The sequence below is a fragment of the Corvus kubaryi genome, unplaced genomic scaffold (assembly GCF_017639235.1).
Source record: "Corvus kubaryi isolate FWS band 111438036 unplaced genomic scaffold, C.kubaryi_AGA036_p1.0 130, whole genome shotgun sequence".
NCBI classification, from domain to species: domain Eukaryota; kingdom Metazoa; phylum Chordata; class Aves; order Passeriformes; family Corvidae; genus Corvus; species Corvus kubaryi.
Window position 1 is genome coordinate 4,249,084 of NW_024580665.1, and position 14,643 is coordinate 4,263,726.

General features: G+C 40.6%; 1 protein-coding gene across 1 annotated transcript in view; it reads left to right on the plus strand.

Moving 5' to 3' along the window:
• Positions 1-1,308: 1,308 nt before the first annotated feature.
• The window catches only part of TMEM164 (transmembrane protein 164), a 37,184-nt gene continuing 23,849 nt past the window's right edge, over positions 1,309-14,643 (plus strand). The window contains exons 1-2 of the mRNA XM_042029069.1: positions 1,309-1,542; positions 1,773-2,347. Coding sequence (XP_041885003.1) covers positions 1,901-2,347 — 447 coding nt within the window. The 5' untranslated portion in view covers positions 1,309-1,542; positions 1,773-1,900. The remainder of the gene's footprint in view (positions 1,543-1,772; positions 2,348-14,643) is intronic.

A 14,643-nucleotide genomic window follows, 5' to 3' on the forward strand; every position in this document is an offset into this window, starting at 1 on the left:
TGCCAAATATTGGTGTTAGTGCTGAACTGCTTGTTTTGAGTATTCAGGCTGTGGAGCAGTGTAGTGCAGCAGGTGTGTGTTGCAGGTATGTGTGTGTCCAGTTAATGGGAGAGGCTTTTGCTGGAACTTTGTGCTGCAGGTTTAGATCAACAACAGGTGTTTTAATGAATGAGCAGTGACTGAAACCCCAGCATTTTGTAGAATTCTTATTAAGCTCAAATTATGGAAAAGAGTCCTTGAAGATTTTGGAAAAGCCTGGTGGGACCCCTTCTTTCCCAAAAAGGGAGTAATTTCTTCCACAGCAGAATGACAGTGACATACTGCCTCCAGCTTTACAGACCAGGTGTTGCTGCCTCTATGTCTATATAGAAATCACTTTGACTCAGCCAGTATTGATATCTGACTGGTCTTTTCAAACTTATTTGTGGAACTAAGCTTTTATTTTCAATTATTCAGGCTCAACAGTTTGGCCAGTGATGGTGCTGTCCTAATGCTGTCCTGTGGAGAAAGGAAGCCCTGTAATGATCAGGATGGGGAGAGTGATGTGCTGTTGCGGGTCACATGAAATAAAATCTGTAGGAGACAGCTCTTAGGGGATGTCCTTGGCTCTGATTACCTTGACAATATCCCCTTTCTCTCTGGATCTCCACGGACCTTTGCCTTTGAGACACAGAGTAACATATTTGCAATACAACCTTTTCACAATGTCACAAATCAGGAAGCAAACATGGACGCTGCTGCACAGGGCTCAGTCTCTCAGTCATGGCAGTAAATCGTCTAAGCACAAAGACAAGTGGGGTCTGCACTCTGTGCAAGGCACTGGGCACACCTGGCTGGAGGCACCTGTGTGCGGCACTGGGCACACCTGGCTGGAGGCACCTGCTCATGTCCAGACCAGAGCTGGGCTGGAGCCCCGAGCAGGTTTGTCCCTTCCTCGCCAGACCTACCTATATCTGCTGCAATGGCACTTGAAAAACTCGTTTATCGAGTTAAGGTCGCTGCCTATCGGGTCGGCGAACAGGACCGCGCGGACGGGCGTGCAGAGCTGTGCCCGGTCCTTGCCGCCCTCCCGGCCGGTGGCACTGAGGGGGCGAACCGCGGGCAGCTGCGATAAGGAGGAAAAAGAGGAGGAAGGGGGGCAGCCGGGCGAAATCCGCGGCAACAGGCGGGAGGGAGCGGCGGACGGGGAGCGCGCACCGCCGAGGGAGCAGCGGCCGCGGCAGCAAAGGGAGGCGGTGGGGAGCGGAGAGAGGCGGGCACAGCCGTGCCGGAGGGAGGAGCGGGCGGCCGGGCGCAGCCAATTCGGGGGATCCGTCCATTTTTCAGCGTGAGTCAGGCACGTCGGTGGGGTGATGCTACGGCGCCGGGCAAGGGCCGGGCCAGCCGCGGGGAGCGGCCCGCTCGCTCGGGCCCGGAGTCTCGGCCGTGCCGGCGCTGCCACTGAGCGGAGCGGTGCTTCCTCCTTCCCGTCCCTCGCCGGGGCTGGCGCCATGGCCGGGGGCGCCGGGCCTGCCGCTCCCTGACACCCGCCCGCCCGCGGAGGTACCGCGCCCGCGCCCGGGGATGCGGGGGATGCGCGGGCGGGGGCTGCGGAGGGCAGCGGGGCGGGCTGAGGGGGCCGGACCCAGCGCTGGCCGGGGGTAAGGGCAGCTCAGGACGAGCAGGAAAGGGAGAGCGGTGGGCGGCAGAGCCGGGCGGGGAGAGGAGGGTCCCGGGGTGGGGGGTCTGGAGTTAGCGGGCTCCGTGCAGCTGAGGCCTCTGCCTCCCCTCAGGCTGATGCGCGCGGGACTCCTCTGGGCAGCGGAAGGGAAGTGCAGAACTGCCCGTGCCCCGAGCGGAGCTGCCTGCTTCTCCCGGAGCCTGGCACTGAAGGGCTGCAGCGGGAGCATCTGGGCGTTTCATGCTTCGTCAGCCCGGCAGCATTTTGGCTTTGATTCCGTCTTGCTCCTACCTGTTCCTGGAGAAGAGGCACCGTCCCGCCATGTGTCGCTACAGCCTCCACAACCTCCTGGATTGGATGTATGGCGGGGTGGACCCAAGCTTCGCAGGCAATGGAGGGCCGGAATGCGCCGCCTTTCTCTCCGGCCAGCAGCGCTTGCTGGAGAGTTTGGTCTTCCTCACTGTGGGCATCGTGGAGATCCTCGTGTCCCTGTGGAAGCTCAGACAGCTGCCTGTCCGGGAGCTGGAGAATCTGCTGCAGCAACCCCAGACTAAGCAGGAGAGCCTGGGCAAGAACGTGCTGCTGGTGCTGGTCTGCCTCGTCTTTGGGCTGGAAGTGGGGTTCAAGTTTGCCACCAGGACTGTCATTTACCTCCTGAATCCCTGCCACGTGGTCACCATGATGCAGGTAAGGCTTGTGCAGGGTCACCTGGAAGTTTGCTTTTGTGGTGTACTTGCAAAACAGTTGGTTTTGGTTTTTTTTCCCGTAGTCGGTTTGTGGACCAAAAGTGCCTAGCAAAATTACAAATGCCAAGAATTGGTATAAATATTTTAAAACTTGGCTTTTTAGTCAGTTGAATTGAAATCTATCAAAAAACCCAAGTCAGATGAAAAGGTGAAATTGTAGCTATAACTAGTGTCCAAATCTCTGGTTGAAAGTGTGAATAATTAAGGCTTTCTCATCACTTGCCTTTGCCTGATCTTTGCTTCAAGAATAGAAGGTGCTTTTTTCACTGACATCAGTGCTAAAGTTTGCACCAAATCTAATGAAAACAAGATTAATGCAAAACCAGCTATGTAATTTATGTGCAACTTTTTCAAGCAAGTCACTTCTGGGGGTGTGATTGTATTTTGTGAAGGTGTTGGAGAAACAAATTACTCATTGTGCAGATAATGTTGGTTTACCTTTCTAATTTTAGAGGCTGAACAGTATAGAAACAGGTGTTACCTGTTTCTCATACATGGGGTGAACAAACTGTTGTGGCCTAATATGTGTGGATAAACCATGTCATTTAATGACTTGTGGCATGGTTGTTGATGTGTAATAATGTGCAGTGTGTGTAGATTTCAAAATAATTATACATAGACAAACAATTATTGAACGGGGCTATCTAAAGCTTATAAGTTGTCTTTGTTAATAGTACTATGCATGTACTTAACTATCAGTTTCACTGAGCTTGGTAAGGAGTGTGGGAGATGTCAAAAATATTATTATTTTGCTAATTTTGTACCCTCAACACTGAATAGCTTAAAAAATTTAAGGTCAAGAATTAATCGAAGAATATCAAAAAGGCTTTCATGAAACTTGCCATGATAGCAATGTCTGTCTAAGATGAAAATCAAATCAGTGCTATTCTGGGTCTCCCATTGCAGCATGTGAGGTTATCTGGGCTGAATCACATCAAGGCAGTTCTTGGATTCACACCTGGAGAGCATTTCCTAAAAGGAAGGGAAACATCCTTTCTGGTTGTACCAGTGGTTTGAGGGAGCTGGGTTTTATTTCAAGGGTGGGTGGGGAAACAAGCTGCAACAGCAATATTCAAGACCTTTACAGCAATTAATTTACAGTTCCAGAAATTAATTAGTAGGTTATGTAAATTCCTAGGCCGCGATGCCATGTTTGCTCAGTAGTTTACACCACAGGACTCTTCCTTCTCGTGAAGCGATAAGGATTGCTGTGTGATCAGTCAGTCAGTATTGGGAGTGAAGTTATGCAAGAACTATGTAGAAATAATTAAAATAAAATAGTACAGTTACATTCCACTTCTAGGCAATACTCAAATTAACTGAGAAATGTTTCTGTTAATTCTCTGGAAAAGAGGTGAGGATATATTAACAGTTGGATTTGAAAGCCTAGTTGCCTTTATGTTATGATGTTAACGATAAGTATTCAGCTAAATGCTTACACAAAGCTGGGGGAGCCGGTTCTGTTCACCTCTTTCAACAATGACCCCTGAAAGGGAGATGGAGACTTAAGCTTTGTAGTCAGGCATTGCCATTTCTGAATCTCTTTTTGACTAATTGTGAAGTTTTTCTAAAAATAATCCTATGTTAATTACGCATTAGAAATGGTGTTCCAGCATTTATGAAATTGCGAAGGTGGGCATATCAGCAAAATGTAGAAGTCCTGCCCCTTCATCCTCAAAAAGATGTATTATAAGTAGGCCTGGGCTTAATATAGAGAAAGAGAATAATGGCAAAATCAACGTCTTTCAGCAGAGAAAAAGGATTAGATACAAAGTCAATGATCTCCACCAGCAGACAAGTAATACATAGTTGGAATCTTGAAAACATTGTTTTTCTAGCCTGAATTTGCTGAGGGTAACAGATTTGTAAGATGAAATACATGAAAATATAGTTTGTCCTTCACTTCTGTTCTTGCAGCAGTTTGTACATAATCCTGCTGCTGTGTCTAAATAATAGAAGGAACAAAGTAGAAGGTGAAGAGATGAAACATGCTGCAAGAATCAAGATCACTTCAAAGGGAAGCCAACAGTAGTTGTTGGTAAAGGTCTCTTCTTTCACTCTACTTCTGTTTTCATTTTCTTCAGCTGAGGCTGTTTAACCTCAGCAACAAAGACTGGGCTCTGAGCCAAAAATACTTGGAACTGAAAATTATCCTTCAGATTTTCTTTGCATAAAAGCAAAAGTCCTGCTCTTAAAGGACTTAAGACTGAAATGAGATCAAAGTAAAATGGAAGTTAGATGTGTGTGCATTTGGGCAGACAAAACTGTGTAATGTAATGGCTACTGTGAGTCTGTTTTGACCCGGTGCACCTAATTTCTGCCTATCATGCCAACCTGTGTTCAAGTCTTTTCATAAACTAGTTTAGATGCGTCACTGCAAGGATGAAGTGTTGATCAAGTGAATGTATTCAACTGCCTCAACAGGTCTCGTGGTTAATCAGCTTCCCAGAATTTGTTGCCATCCTGTCATCTGGTTGAATTGCCTAGAAGCAGTGGTACTCATTTCCTGTTCTGGGTTTTGGCTTCTTGCATAGCTTTTGGAGGAAGAAGGGTGTTTCTTCACCAGTGTCCTGAGTGCAGCATCGCTGAGAGAGAAATCCTTCAAGTCTTAAAAAATTATATGTATTTTGTAACAAAGGGGAATGGAAGCTGGTGTGGTTTTTCTGGCAGCTGTGGGATGGGGTTGGGGCTTGTTTGTGGAGCATGGTGTGTAGTTAGTGTGTGGTGCAGCAAGGGGAGAAGTCTGTGAAGGAATTCATATTGAACTCTTTCTTTACATAAAAAATGGTCTTTGTGAAAATTATTTGAATACCTCTGTTAAAAAAGAAAACAAAACCAAGCCACAAACCACTCTTCTTTTAGGACTGGGGATGTGATTGGGCCAATGCGGGTGCAGACCTGGCATAAAAGGGAAACATTAAATCCCTAGGCTGTTCAAAACATCGTTGCCTTTCCATAGCAGGAAACCAAAATCAGCTTATGTTTAAGGAACTAGGTGTTATATTTTTCAAGATGTTAATCCTTTCTAGTATTTTAGGACACATCATTGTGTTACTGAAATTGACTATGTGAAGGAAGTCTTTGAAGTTTCTGATTGAACAGTGTAAGAGGGAGGATTCCCTCGAGAGCCAAATACAGCACTATTGATTTCTTTACAAGCTTTGTGAAGGAGACTTTTATCAGAAGCCAGTGTGCTTGTTGAGAAGTGTACATAAGTGTTGTGTCTCTCTATGAGCATTGCTTTAGTGATGTGAAAGGAAAATTTAATGTCTTGCAATGTCAGACCCAATGATTTCAAACAGATTTTCTTTATCTCTTCTGTATTCATTAAACTAAATTGGTTTTTTTTTTACTTTTCAATCAAGACCTTTGTGTTCATGTAGCAGTTCTTCATTTCACATTTAGTGAAGGAGCAGTTAGAATTTATATCAAAAACTGGTTCTCCATTATTTGTTCCTGTACCCCCAGTTTGTAGTTTGACACACATATTTTGCAACCTGCTCTTGACAATCAAGATAACTTAATGCAAATGAGTAAACACAGGTGTCTCTTGATGTCCTGAAGACACCCAGCTGGAGTTAACAGGCAATTAAGATTAAGTGTAGACAGGAGCCAGAGCTAAAATTAGTCTGTATTGCAAAAGAGAAATTTGTAACAAAAAAAAAAAAAAGTAAGGAAAAAGCCATCCAAAGCAGAGGTTGTAGGTAACACTGGTAGGGTGAAGTGATCTCAAAGGTCCTTTCCAACCTTAATGATTATATGATTATTATAATGTTTTTCTTTTTAAAAAGATCTTCAGTTTTAAACACTGTAGGCTGTGACTGACCAGTCTGTAGAAGTTTAAACTGTGTGTGTATAAGTTTGTTGAAACCTTGTTTAAGGAAGTGGCAGAAACACGACTGTAGTCTAATCCTAAAATGATAGGTACAGTAGTCCTTCTTTTAAACTGTTGTAGATTTTGAACTTGACTTTAGTTTGTCTAGGCCTTCTTCCAGAATGCTGATTTAATACCAATTTTAAAATAAATTTTGTAATTTTATTTCATTTTTAGAAAGAGTTTTGTAAGAATAATTTCTCAGTGGTAAATTCTCAATTGCTCAGTTGTAATTCTCTTCCAGTTCTTTAGTGAATTATTGCACTTCAGCCAGTTAAGGACTGACATTTGTTTGAAATAAAGAAAATGTGGTTTTAGGAAACACCTGTTCTGCTGGATGATTGCTTTGGTGATCTTTTTAGGCAAAGAGAAGTAAACTTAAAGGTGAAACAATAGGTGGAAAGAAGTACCGGTTTCATCCAGTGATCCTGGTCTGATGTTTGCATTAATAAAACCAGTGCTAGGTGCATCTGCAGTTCAGTAAATACTAAATCCTGTGTTCATTATTTCAAGTTCTGGCTTCTTTAGAGACCTGGATCCTTCCTGTCCTCTGCAAAAGAGGTTACTGTTTTTTGGAAACAATGGGCTGTTTTCAGAACTTACGTAATAAACATAGCTTGACTGAATTCTGCATCATTTGGGAATATGCCCCAAAATATATCTAATTAATTACTTACTTCCTCCTTTTTTTTTTGCCTTTTGATTTGCGCACACAGTTTCTAAATGCTTTGTAATATTTGGAAGAACCAGTTAAGTTGTGTCCATTTTTTTTATATTCTGTCTCTTCAAAACCTTGAATTAAGGGGACAAAATTTCCTATGAATATATATACATTTTTCAAAATGTAAGTCTTTGAACAGAAGTCTTTCTTTTTACAGCTGCAAGTTAACTTGTGATGCTTTCCCTTACAGCTGATGGCTAGAGAGGAAATTCATGCTGGTGTGTGGTGAAAAAGGGCAGATAATGAAGAATTAAAGCACTGAAAGCACCAGTGTTTCTAGGTGGCAAGCCTCATTTCTTGCAGAAGAGTGCATTTTCCTTCCAGGAAGATGATAGCAGCCTCAGGGACACAGATAGGAAGTGACAGCTCAGGAGACAATCCATCAGTTCCTTTATCCCAAGTCTGCTGTGCTCCAGAACCATTGGCCTGGCCTTCAGAACACCAGGACATGCTTGGATAGCTTAATCTGCCCCTGGTTCCCAGAACTGTCAGGTTTTTTTCTCAATTTTACAATTTAGTTTTTAGTGATGATTTTGTTGTATTTAAAAACCAGTCAACTGGAGCTTAGAGGCTTTTACTGATACTGCCGTTAATGTAATAATTACATAATTACATATAGGACTGAGGAAAAGTTTTTCTGTGATAGTTTTAACACTGTATATAATTTGTTTCACCATTATGTTTATTTTTAGTCAGTTGCAGCATATAGTAGAGAAAGGGGGAAATAGTAGTATGAGGCAAGGCAGGGATTCTTAGTCAGAAATAAGAGTAATTTTTTATTTAGTATTAAAAAATTTAGCAAATGTGTCCTAAGGCCATGATTCAGTTTTCTTTGTTTGAGGACGTCTTTTTCATTTAAACAAGATTTGGCCAGTGGTGCTTTATCCTAAGCTTTAGTCCAGGTGACAGGGACTACAGGAACATGTCATGGTGCTGGTGAATGTTCTAGTTGAGGAATTGCAGTCTAAAGCTCTTGGTTAAGCCTTTGTTTTGAAGTTGCTAGAACTTGGAAATACTGCTGTGCTTAAGGCTGTAATGCATTCTTAGATAATTCTCTCATTTATTCTGAATATTCTTAGGAGAAAAGAATATAAAAAGTGTGGAGCTGACAAGGGATATCTTGCTCTCTAAACAGGAGCAGGAACTGCATGATTGGAAACTGTGGATGAAAAAGCTTAACTTTCTCTGACCCCAAATATTTACACTGAGTGTTATCATCTAAAGGCCACTAGATGAATGATTAGGTAACCAGATATTGGTTTGTTTTGATGAGATCATCACAGATTTAAAGCAATTATCATTCGAAGTGTGACTTATGTAGTTTGAGCAACTTACTAGGGAGATAAAGGCCTATTTTGTTTCTTTTTTCTTCTGTTTAGATTTTTTTTTTTTTTTTTAGAACAGAGCTATTAATAATTTTTTCAGTATGCTATCCAGTGTTATGATGTATTGCTGCTGGCTGTAATATATTTTTAGGATGCCTTTTTTATCCTATTTGGCAGTTCCACACACCATTCCGTGTAGGTTGTTTGCTGGTAACTTGAACTGATGTTTCAGGAGTAGCTGCCTGAGGCCATTAGGAATTTCAGTGCAGTGGTGAATGAAAACAGCAGCAGTACCCACACTGGACACCTTATTGATTCCAGGGACTGGGATGTCTTTCATCTCATGATTTCTTGTCTAAGAAGCCCTTGTTTGCTGTCTCCTTGCCCTGCTGTAAGTGTTGATGCTCCCAGTCACAGATGATTGCACCAGCCACATCCCCTGCAGCAAATTGAACCGTGTCAGTGTTCACCAGGAACAAGTTCTGTGCCACGAATTTGAAACCTGCAGAGTGCAATGGGACTCATGTTTCTGGTGGCACTTCCTCAGGGCTTTAGATTGATGTGGTGAGGGTTTATGTTTATTCAGATAGCCAAGTAATTAATGTCAAATAAATTTAATGGTTTGTATTGTAATACTTTGTTGGTTAGTGGAAATGCCAACTTAAATTATCAGGAATACAATGTTGTATGTCTTAGCTTTTTATGGATTGTGTTACTGTTCTGTTGGTAAAAGTTGGCTGAAGTAAGGCTATTAGTTACTTACCATCTTGTGTTTTTACAAATTTCTGTTGTAAAATCCTACAAAATGAAGAATTTTGAACTGTGATGAGAAAAAAAGGTGATGGTGACTTGAGGCAGAGTAGAGCAGGACTTCTCTATGATGATTTTGCTTCTGTAGGGAATGGATACAAAACATCCTGCTCAGGGGAAAAGTAACAAAAGTGAATATGCACGAGAGAATCTTCTTGTGAACTTATGTGTCACTGACAGATGGAGATGCAAGTTAATCTAAATTCAGTGTAAATTAAATTTTCTTAAGATATTTGACTTACGAATTTATTTTTTAAAATTCAGCCTCTTTGTTCCTTTACCTCAGATATGTTTTTAATTGTCAGGTTTTGTTTAAGCACTGATTTAAGAATGGGGAATGAAGTAACCCACTACTAGGTGCAGACAGTAGTTAGAGAAAAAGGAAAAGTAACCTCAGTGACCTCTGAAATACTAATTCCTAAGGTATGATAGCTAATTCTAATGCACTCATAGAAAAACCTGAGTCATATGTTAATAATTAGTCCTAAACTATGAGAAGTCTAGAAATCTTTCACCTAAGACTCTAAAAGGAAAGAAGGTGAATATAGGTTTGCTGAGTAAACAAACTAAGCCTGTACAAGGGGAGACTAGTCTAGAATGTCCCAATGAACTTATATCATTTACAATACATTAGACTGCAGAGGATGGAAGCTGTTCAGCTTGCTACACTTCCATCCCTGGGTAGAACAGGGAAGCAGGGACAGGCAGCTCTTTGTGTTCCAGAGTCTGGTTTATGTAACACAGAAACTACTTTTACTGTAGTATTTCTTAATGCTCTGCCAGCAGTGTTGCTTTGAATCATGAGTATCCTTAGCACGAGATTAACACAGGGCACATTAATCCCTGAACCTGTCTGACAGCTGCAGTAAGGCAGTGGTGATTTTTATGCTAAAATATTAAATACATTCAACTTGCTCCTATTTAGAATGTAACATCTTTTGGTATCTCTTCCTTTTTTCCCCAGATTTAGCAGTCTGAACTTGTCAAACCACAGCTATGATTTTTTATTTTTATTTAAATTCCCTTTTAGAAGGCAAGTGATGGCTTTGAAGTGATAGATGTTCTGTGCTGACTTGATGGTTTGTACAGAAAGAAATGTTGACTCAAAGCTGCATGATGGAGTTGTTAAATTGTTGCCTTCTGATAAATGATGGAATGATTGTTTTGAACTTACTTAAAAATTAATTTTAGAGTTGATTGACAAAATCTTTTACATCTTTTAAATTGTCCATCTGCTTGGATCTTCCTTGCCTTATTGTGAGGGAAAATGGATGATTTTCACAAGTACAGTAAAGTACACTTAAACTTAGGACCCTGAGGTAAGTGTACTTTACTGTATCTTAGCCTTTTAAACATACCTTTTAATCTCTTCTGCTCTGGAGAGTTCTTTGATGGACCTAACAGGGTGAAAATTTGTACTTGAATGCAAATTTATTAAAGTCTGTCTCTATCTCTTTTGTTCCTTTTGGTTTTAAATTCATTCCAGTTTTGGATGAATCCAGTTTCCATGAATTTTTCGCATCACTCTGAATATTGCCACTAGAAATTGAAATATAACCTCTTCAAGTTTTCATTTTGAAATGGAAGAGTAAACCAATCAATTTATGATCTGGTTAAGTGATCATGACTGAAATATTTGAAAAGAAGGATGTGTTTCCAGTCTGCTGCAAGGAAATACTAAATCAAACAGGCTGCTCAGGGACAGACAAGCTGCTGTTCTGAAAGGTAAATGAAATATGTGCTGCAGGTGCTGGGGTTTTAGGGGTAGTGTGCTCAGCTGTCTTCTGCCAGCAACTACTCAGACATCTCTAAGTGTTCCCATTGATCCCACGAGTGCTGCTCTGATGTTTCGTCTGGAATGGTTGTACTTGTGTGACTTGCTCTGTTCTTCCCCGCTACCTTTTGAATTGTCTTTTGTCTCTTTAGGTTTTTGATCAAACAAGATGATCTTTGTTATGCATGTTTCTGTCTCAGCAGGGCTAGGACTGGTAGAAGAAAAGCCTTTCATGACAGGTTATGACTGCACTCTCTGCCTCAGTGTACTGACTGAAAATTAGTGTCAAAATTAAAATACTTTTGAGGGGAGCTCTTACATGTAGTATTTTGTAGAGATTTGAAATGTTCTGGAGTAAAAGAAGAGAGGAGATCCAGCCAACTCATAGGACTAAACAAACAAGTCAGTGAGCTCTCCCAATTTAACGCCTGGAGCGAGGTAATAACATTCAATTAATATATATTTGAAGAGATATTTTTCTTCAGAGAGAGTATTGCTGTTTTACACTTCTTGAACAAAAGATTTTGTATATCTTTGGAGAACAGCTCTTGAGATTTTTACTAGTTTTTATTTTTGAAATGTTGATTACTACAACTAATGGTGAAATGTGGCATGCTAACATATCAAAGAAACTAGGAAATATTAGGCAAATGAAAATTTGCAGCTGACAAAACTTGTGGAAATGGTCTCAAAGCTTTTGGAACCTGTAACATAATATATGTGTCTACATACATATGTTCTTGTCAGCTTCTGAGAATTTTCCTAGACACAAATCTAGCATGTTCCACAGTCTCTCATAAGCTGTTTTTGGTAAGTCATGGTTCATAATCCATGGGAAAAATGCTTGCAGGCATTCTGGCATTGTAGATTTTAGCTACTGTAGGTAGTAGCTGACTACAGATGTATTGTAGAGGGACTGTTTGATTAAAAAACTGTAATGATAGAACAAGAAAAGTGTTTTCCTTTCCTACTGGCTTCAATCTAGCAGTGCAGCTAAATTTAAAATAGGAAACGAGCCATGTTTGATGGTTTGTGTTCTTTTTTCCACTTTTTAAAACTGGTGCACTTACCCAGTGCTGAAGTCCAGATGTGCAAATTTTAAAGCAGGTTGTTTGAATAAAATGATTTCTATATTAACATAACAAAATTATCAAAACCACCGATATCTCCAAATTAATGTGATAATTGCTGCACATGTAATGCTTCAAGTGCAAGAAATGATTAGCAGCCCAATCCTGCATTAGTTCAGACCAACCACGAGTTCAGTGTCCCTAAGCTCTTGTCTCAAGGAAGTAATAGTTAATCAGTGCTGTCCTGGACACTGGTGTCTCCAGACCCTCCAGCCCTGCTGATCCATCATGTGTTCTGGTGTGACCTTTGTCTTTGGGCTTATGCAGGGCAGTGCTGGCCACGCAGTTCTTTGTGCCAGAAACGTTTCCCACAGGGACGGATAATTGTACTTACGGTCTTGCAGAGCAATTGTTAAGCATGGTGGCAGAATTTCAGATTTTTCATTTTCATCTGGGTCCTCAAGGTTGAAGTGAACTTCACAGTGGATTAAGCAGTGTTAGGAGATTGTTTGCAGTTTACTGCCTGAGAACAGTTGTAGAATCTCCTGGTCCTGTGCTTCTGAAAGACTCAGCCATCCTGACTCACAGTATTGTCCCCATTTAGGACTTCTTATCTTGGCATGTCCTCAGTGCCACACACGATTTTGTACTTTCTCTTTCTCTCACACCCACTAGCCTGCAGTTTTTTACAGATATTAATCCCTGTGTGGAAGATATTCTGTAACTTTTTTTTTGTGAGAGATGAAAGGGGAAGGCAGTGGTCAGAACTATGCTCATAATCCAGCCTATCAGACAATGTATATTTTGTAGTTTATTTTTCCTGTCTGAAATAGTTGATTTTGTACATTTTGGATTTCAGGCTAATTCTTTTGTTCTTCTTTCATTTGTAATGTGAAAATATAACTGGTGACAGATCTGACAGAAGAAGAGGGGACATTGAAGTTGTTTCCTAGTGTTTTTTCTAAACTGAAAGTTGAGTTATTCTGTCTTGGGCAAGGAGAACCCCTTTCATTGTTCTTTACCATACACACTGCCGGTGTTTGCTGGAGCTCTGCCAGCTGGGCTGGGGGCTCTGAGAACCCCAGGGCCTCAAAACTCAAGAGTTCTGCAGGAGAGCAGAGGCTGGGAGCTCTGCGCAGCCCTACTGCTTGTTTAACTCAGGATTCTTTGGTTTATGGAACAGAGCTATTCCCTCCTGCACGGCAAAGGGTTGAATTGCCAGTATGACAGTGATAAGTAGTAGGATTATGGGATCAGTGTGGGAACACTTGTGTTGGAGCTTATGAGCTTGTCTGCTGTGAACTGTGTGTTTAAGACTGCTGATACTCTGAGTTGAATGATGACACATTTTATACAGATCTTTGAAAATCAGATACAATTGTGTCCTCTAAAATTTTCCTTTAAGAGGTTGAGATTTGTTTATCATGGCAAGTATCTACAGATGTAAAGTGTTGATATTAAACTGCTAGAGCTGAAGTATTTGAATATCTATTCCATGATCCTAAACTTTTAGCATAAACATTCTCATTATGATTTCTCTGCTGTCATAAAAAATGGAAGCCAGGCTTATTTTCTGAAAGATCCCTTTAACAGAGGGATTTTCATGCTTAAAAATGTTAAATATTTATTTTTCCCCTCATCAGCTTCTGAAACTGTTTCTTTCAATAGAGTTGAAGTAAAAATAATCAGCTGTGAATCTTATTCTCTTCTTTGCCTGTCTCTATGGTAGTGAAGTGATTTAAATTGGTATGTCCATCTTAATCCTTGTAACAGTGTCATCCTTTTAAAATGTGAACTGTTTTAATCCTCAGTGCTGACATTCAGACATTACCCAGACTCAGATCGAAGCTTCTACTCCACCATGTAGTAGTTGAAGCACTCTGCAGTGTGTTAGAAAAAGAAGGGTCTAATGTGTTTAAGATATATTTATAGTTTATTTTGTTCATACAGAAAAAAAGGTCAGTTTATAGTTTGTTTTTTTTTTTTTTTTAAAGATGTAGGAGATAAAAAGAAATGAAATTCTCTCTTGGAAGAGCAGAATTTGTTTAATGGAAGTATTAACTATGTTTTGACAGTAGCACGTATCTCCTGTTGGATTTCTGAATTTAAGGAGAAATGATAAAATAATCAGATTTAAAACTCTACATGAACTGGTGGGACTCTAGGTATCATATCTCCATTTGCTAACATACAACATGAAGCATTTAAAAAGTTTGACTAGTGCATGCAGGTAGCATGTGAAAAAATATTTATCACAAGAGAGCGGTACAAGATATTTTTGGTCTCCAAAGAAGGCAAAATATAGTCCATAATTCAAGGAACTTTAGTTAGTAAACAAAGTTTATTCCAAAATATGCAACAATGGAATAATGAAGCATAATAAGCTAGACACTTTTCCCAGAAGCTCTATGGGTCTTACGTGCAAGGTGATATACAGAGCTCTCATAACATTTTTCTGGCATGTACTTTTTTCTTCTTTGTTTCCCTTAGCATAGAAAAACATCAATTAGTTGATTCTAATCATGCACCTGTTATATTATCTTCCTCCTTAACTTGCCCTAATGAGTTGAGATTGCTTGTTTTTTAAATGCAAGACTTCAGAGAAACTCTGATTGGATTTTAATGGTATTCACTAAGAAAATGTCTTGAGGTACATTCCATTA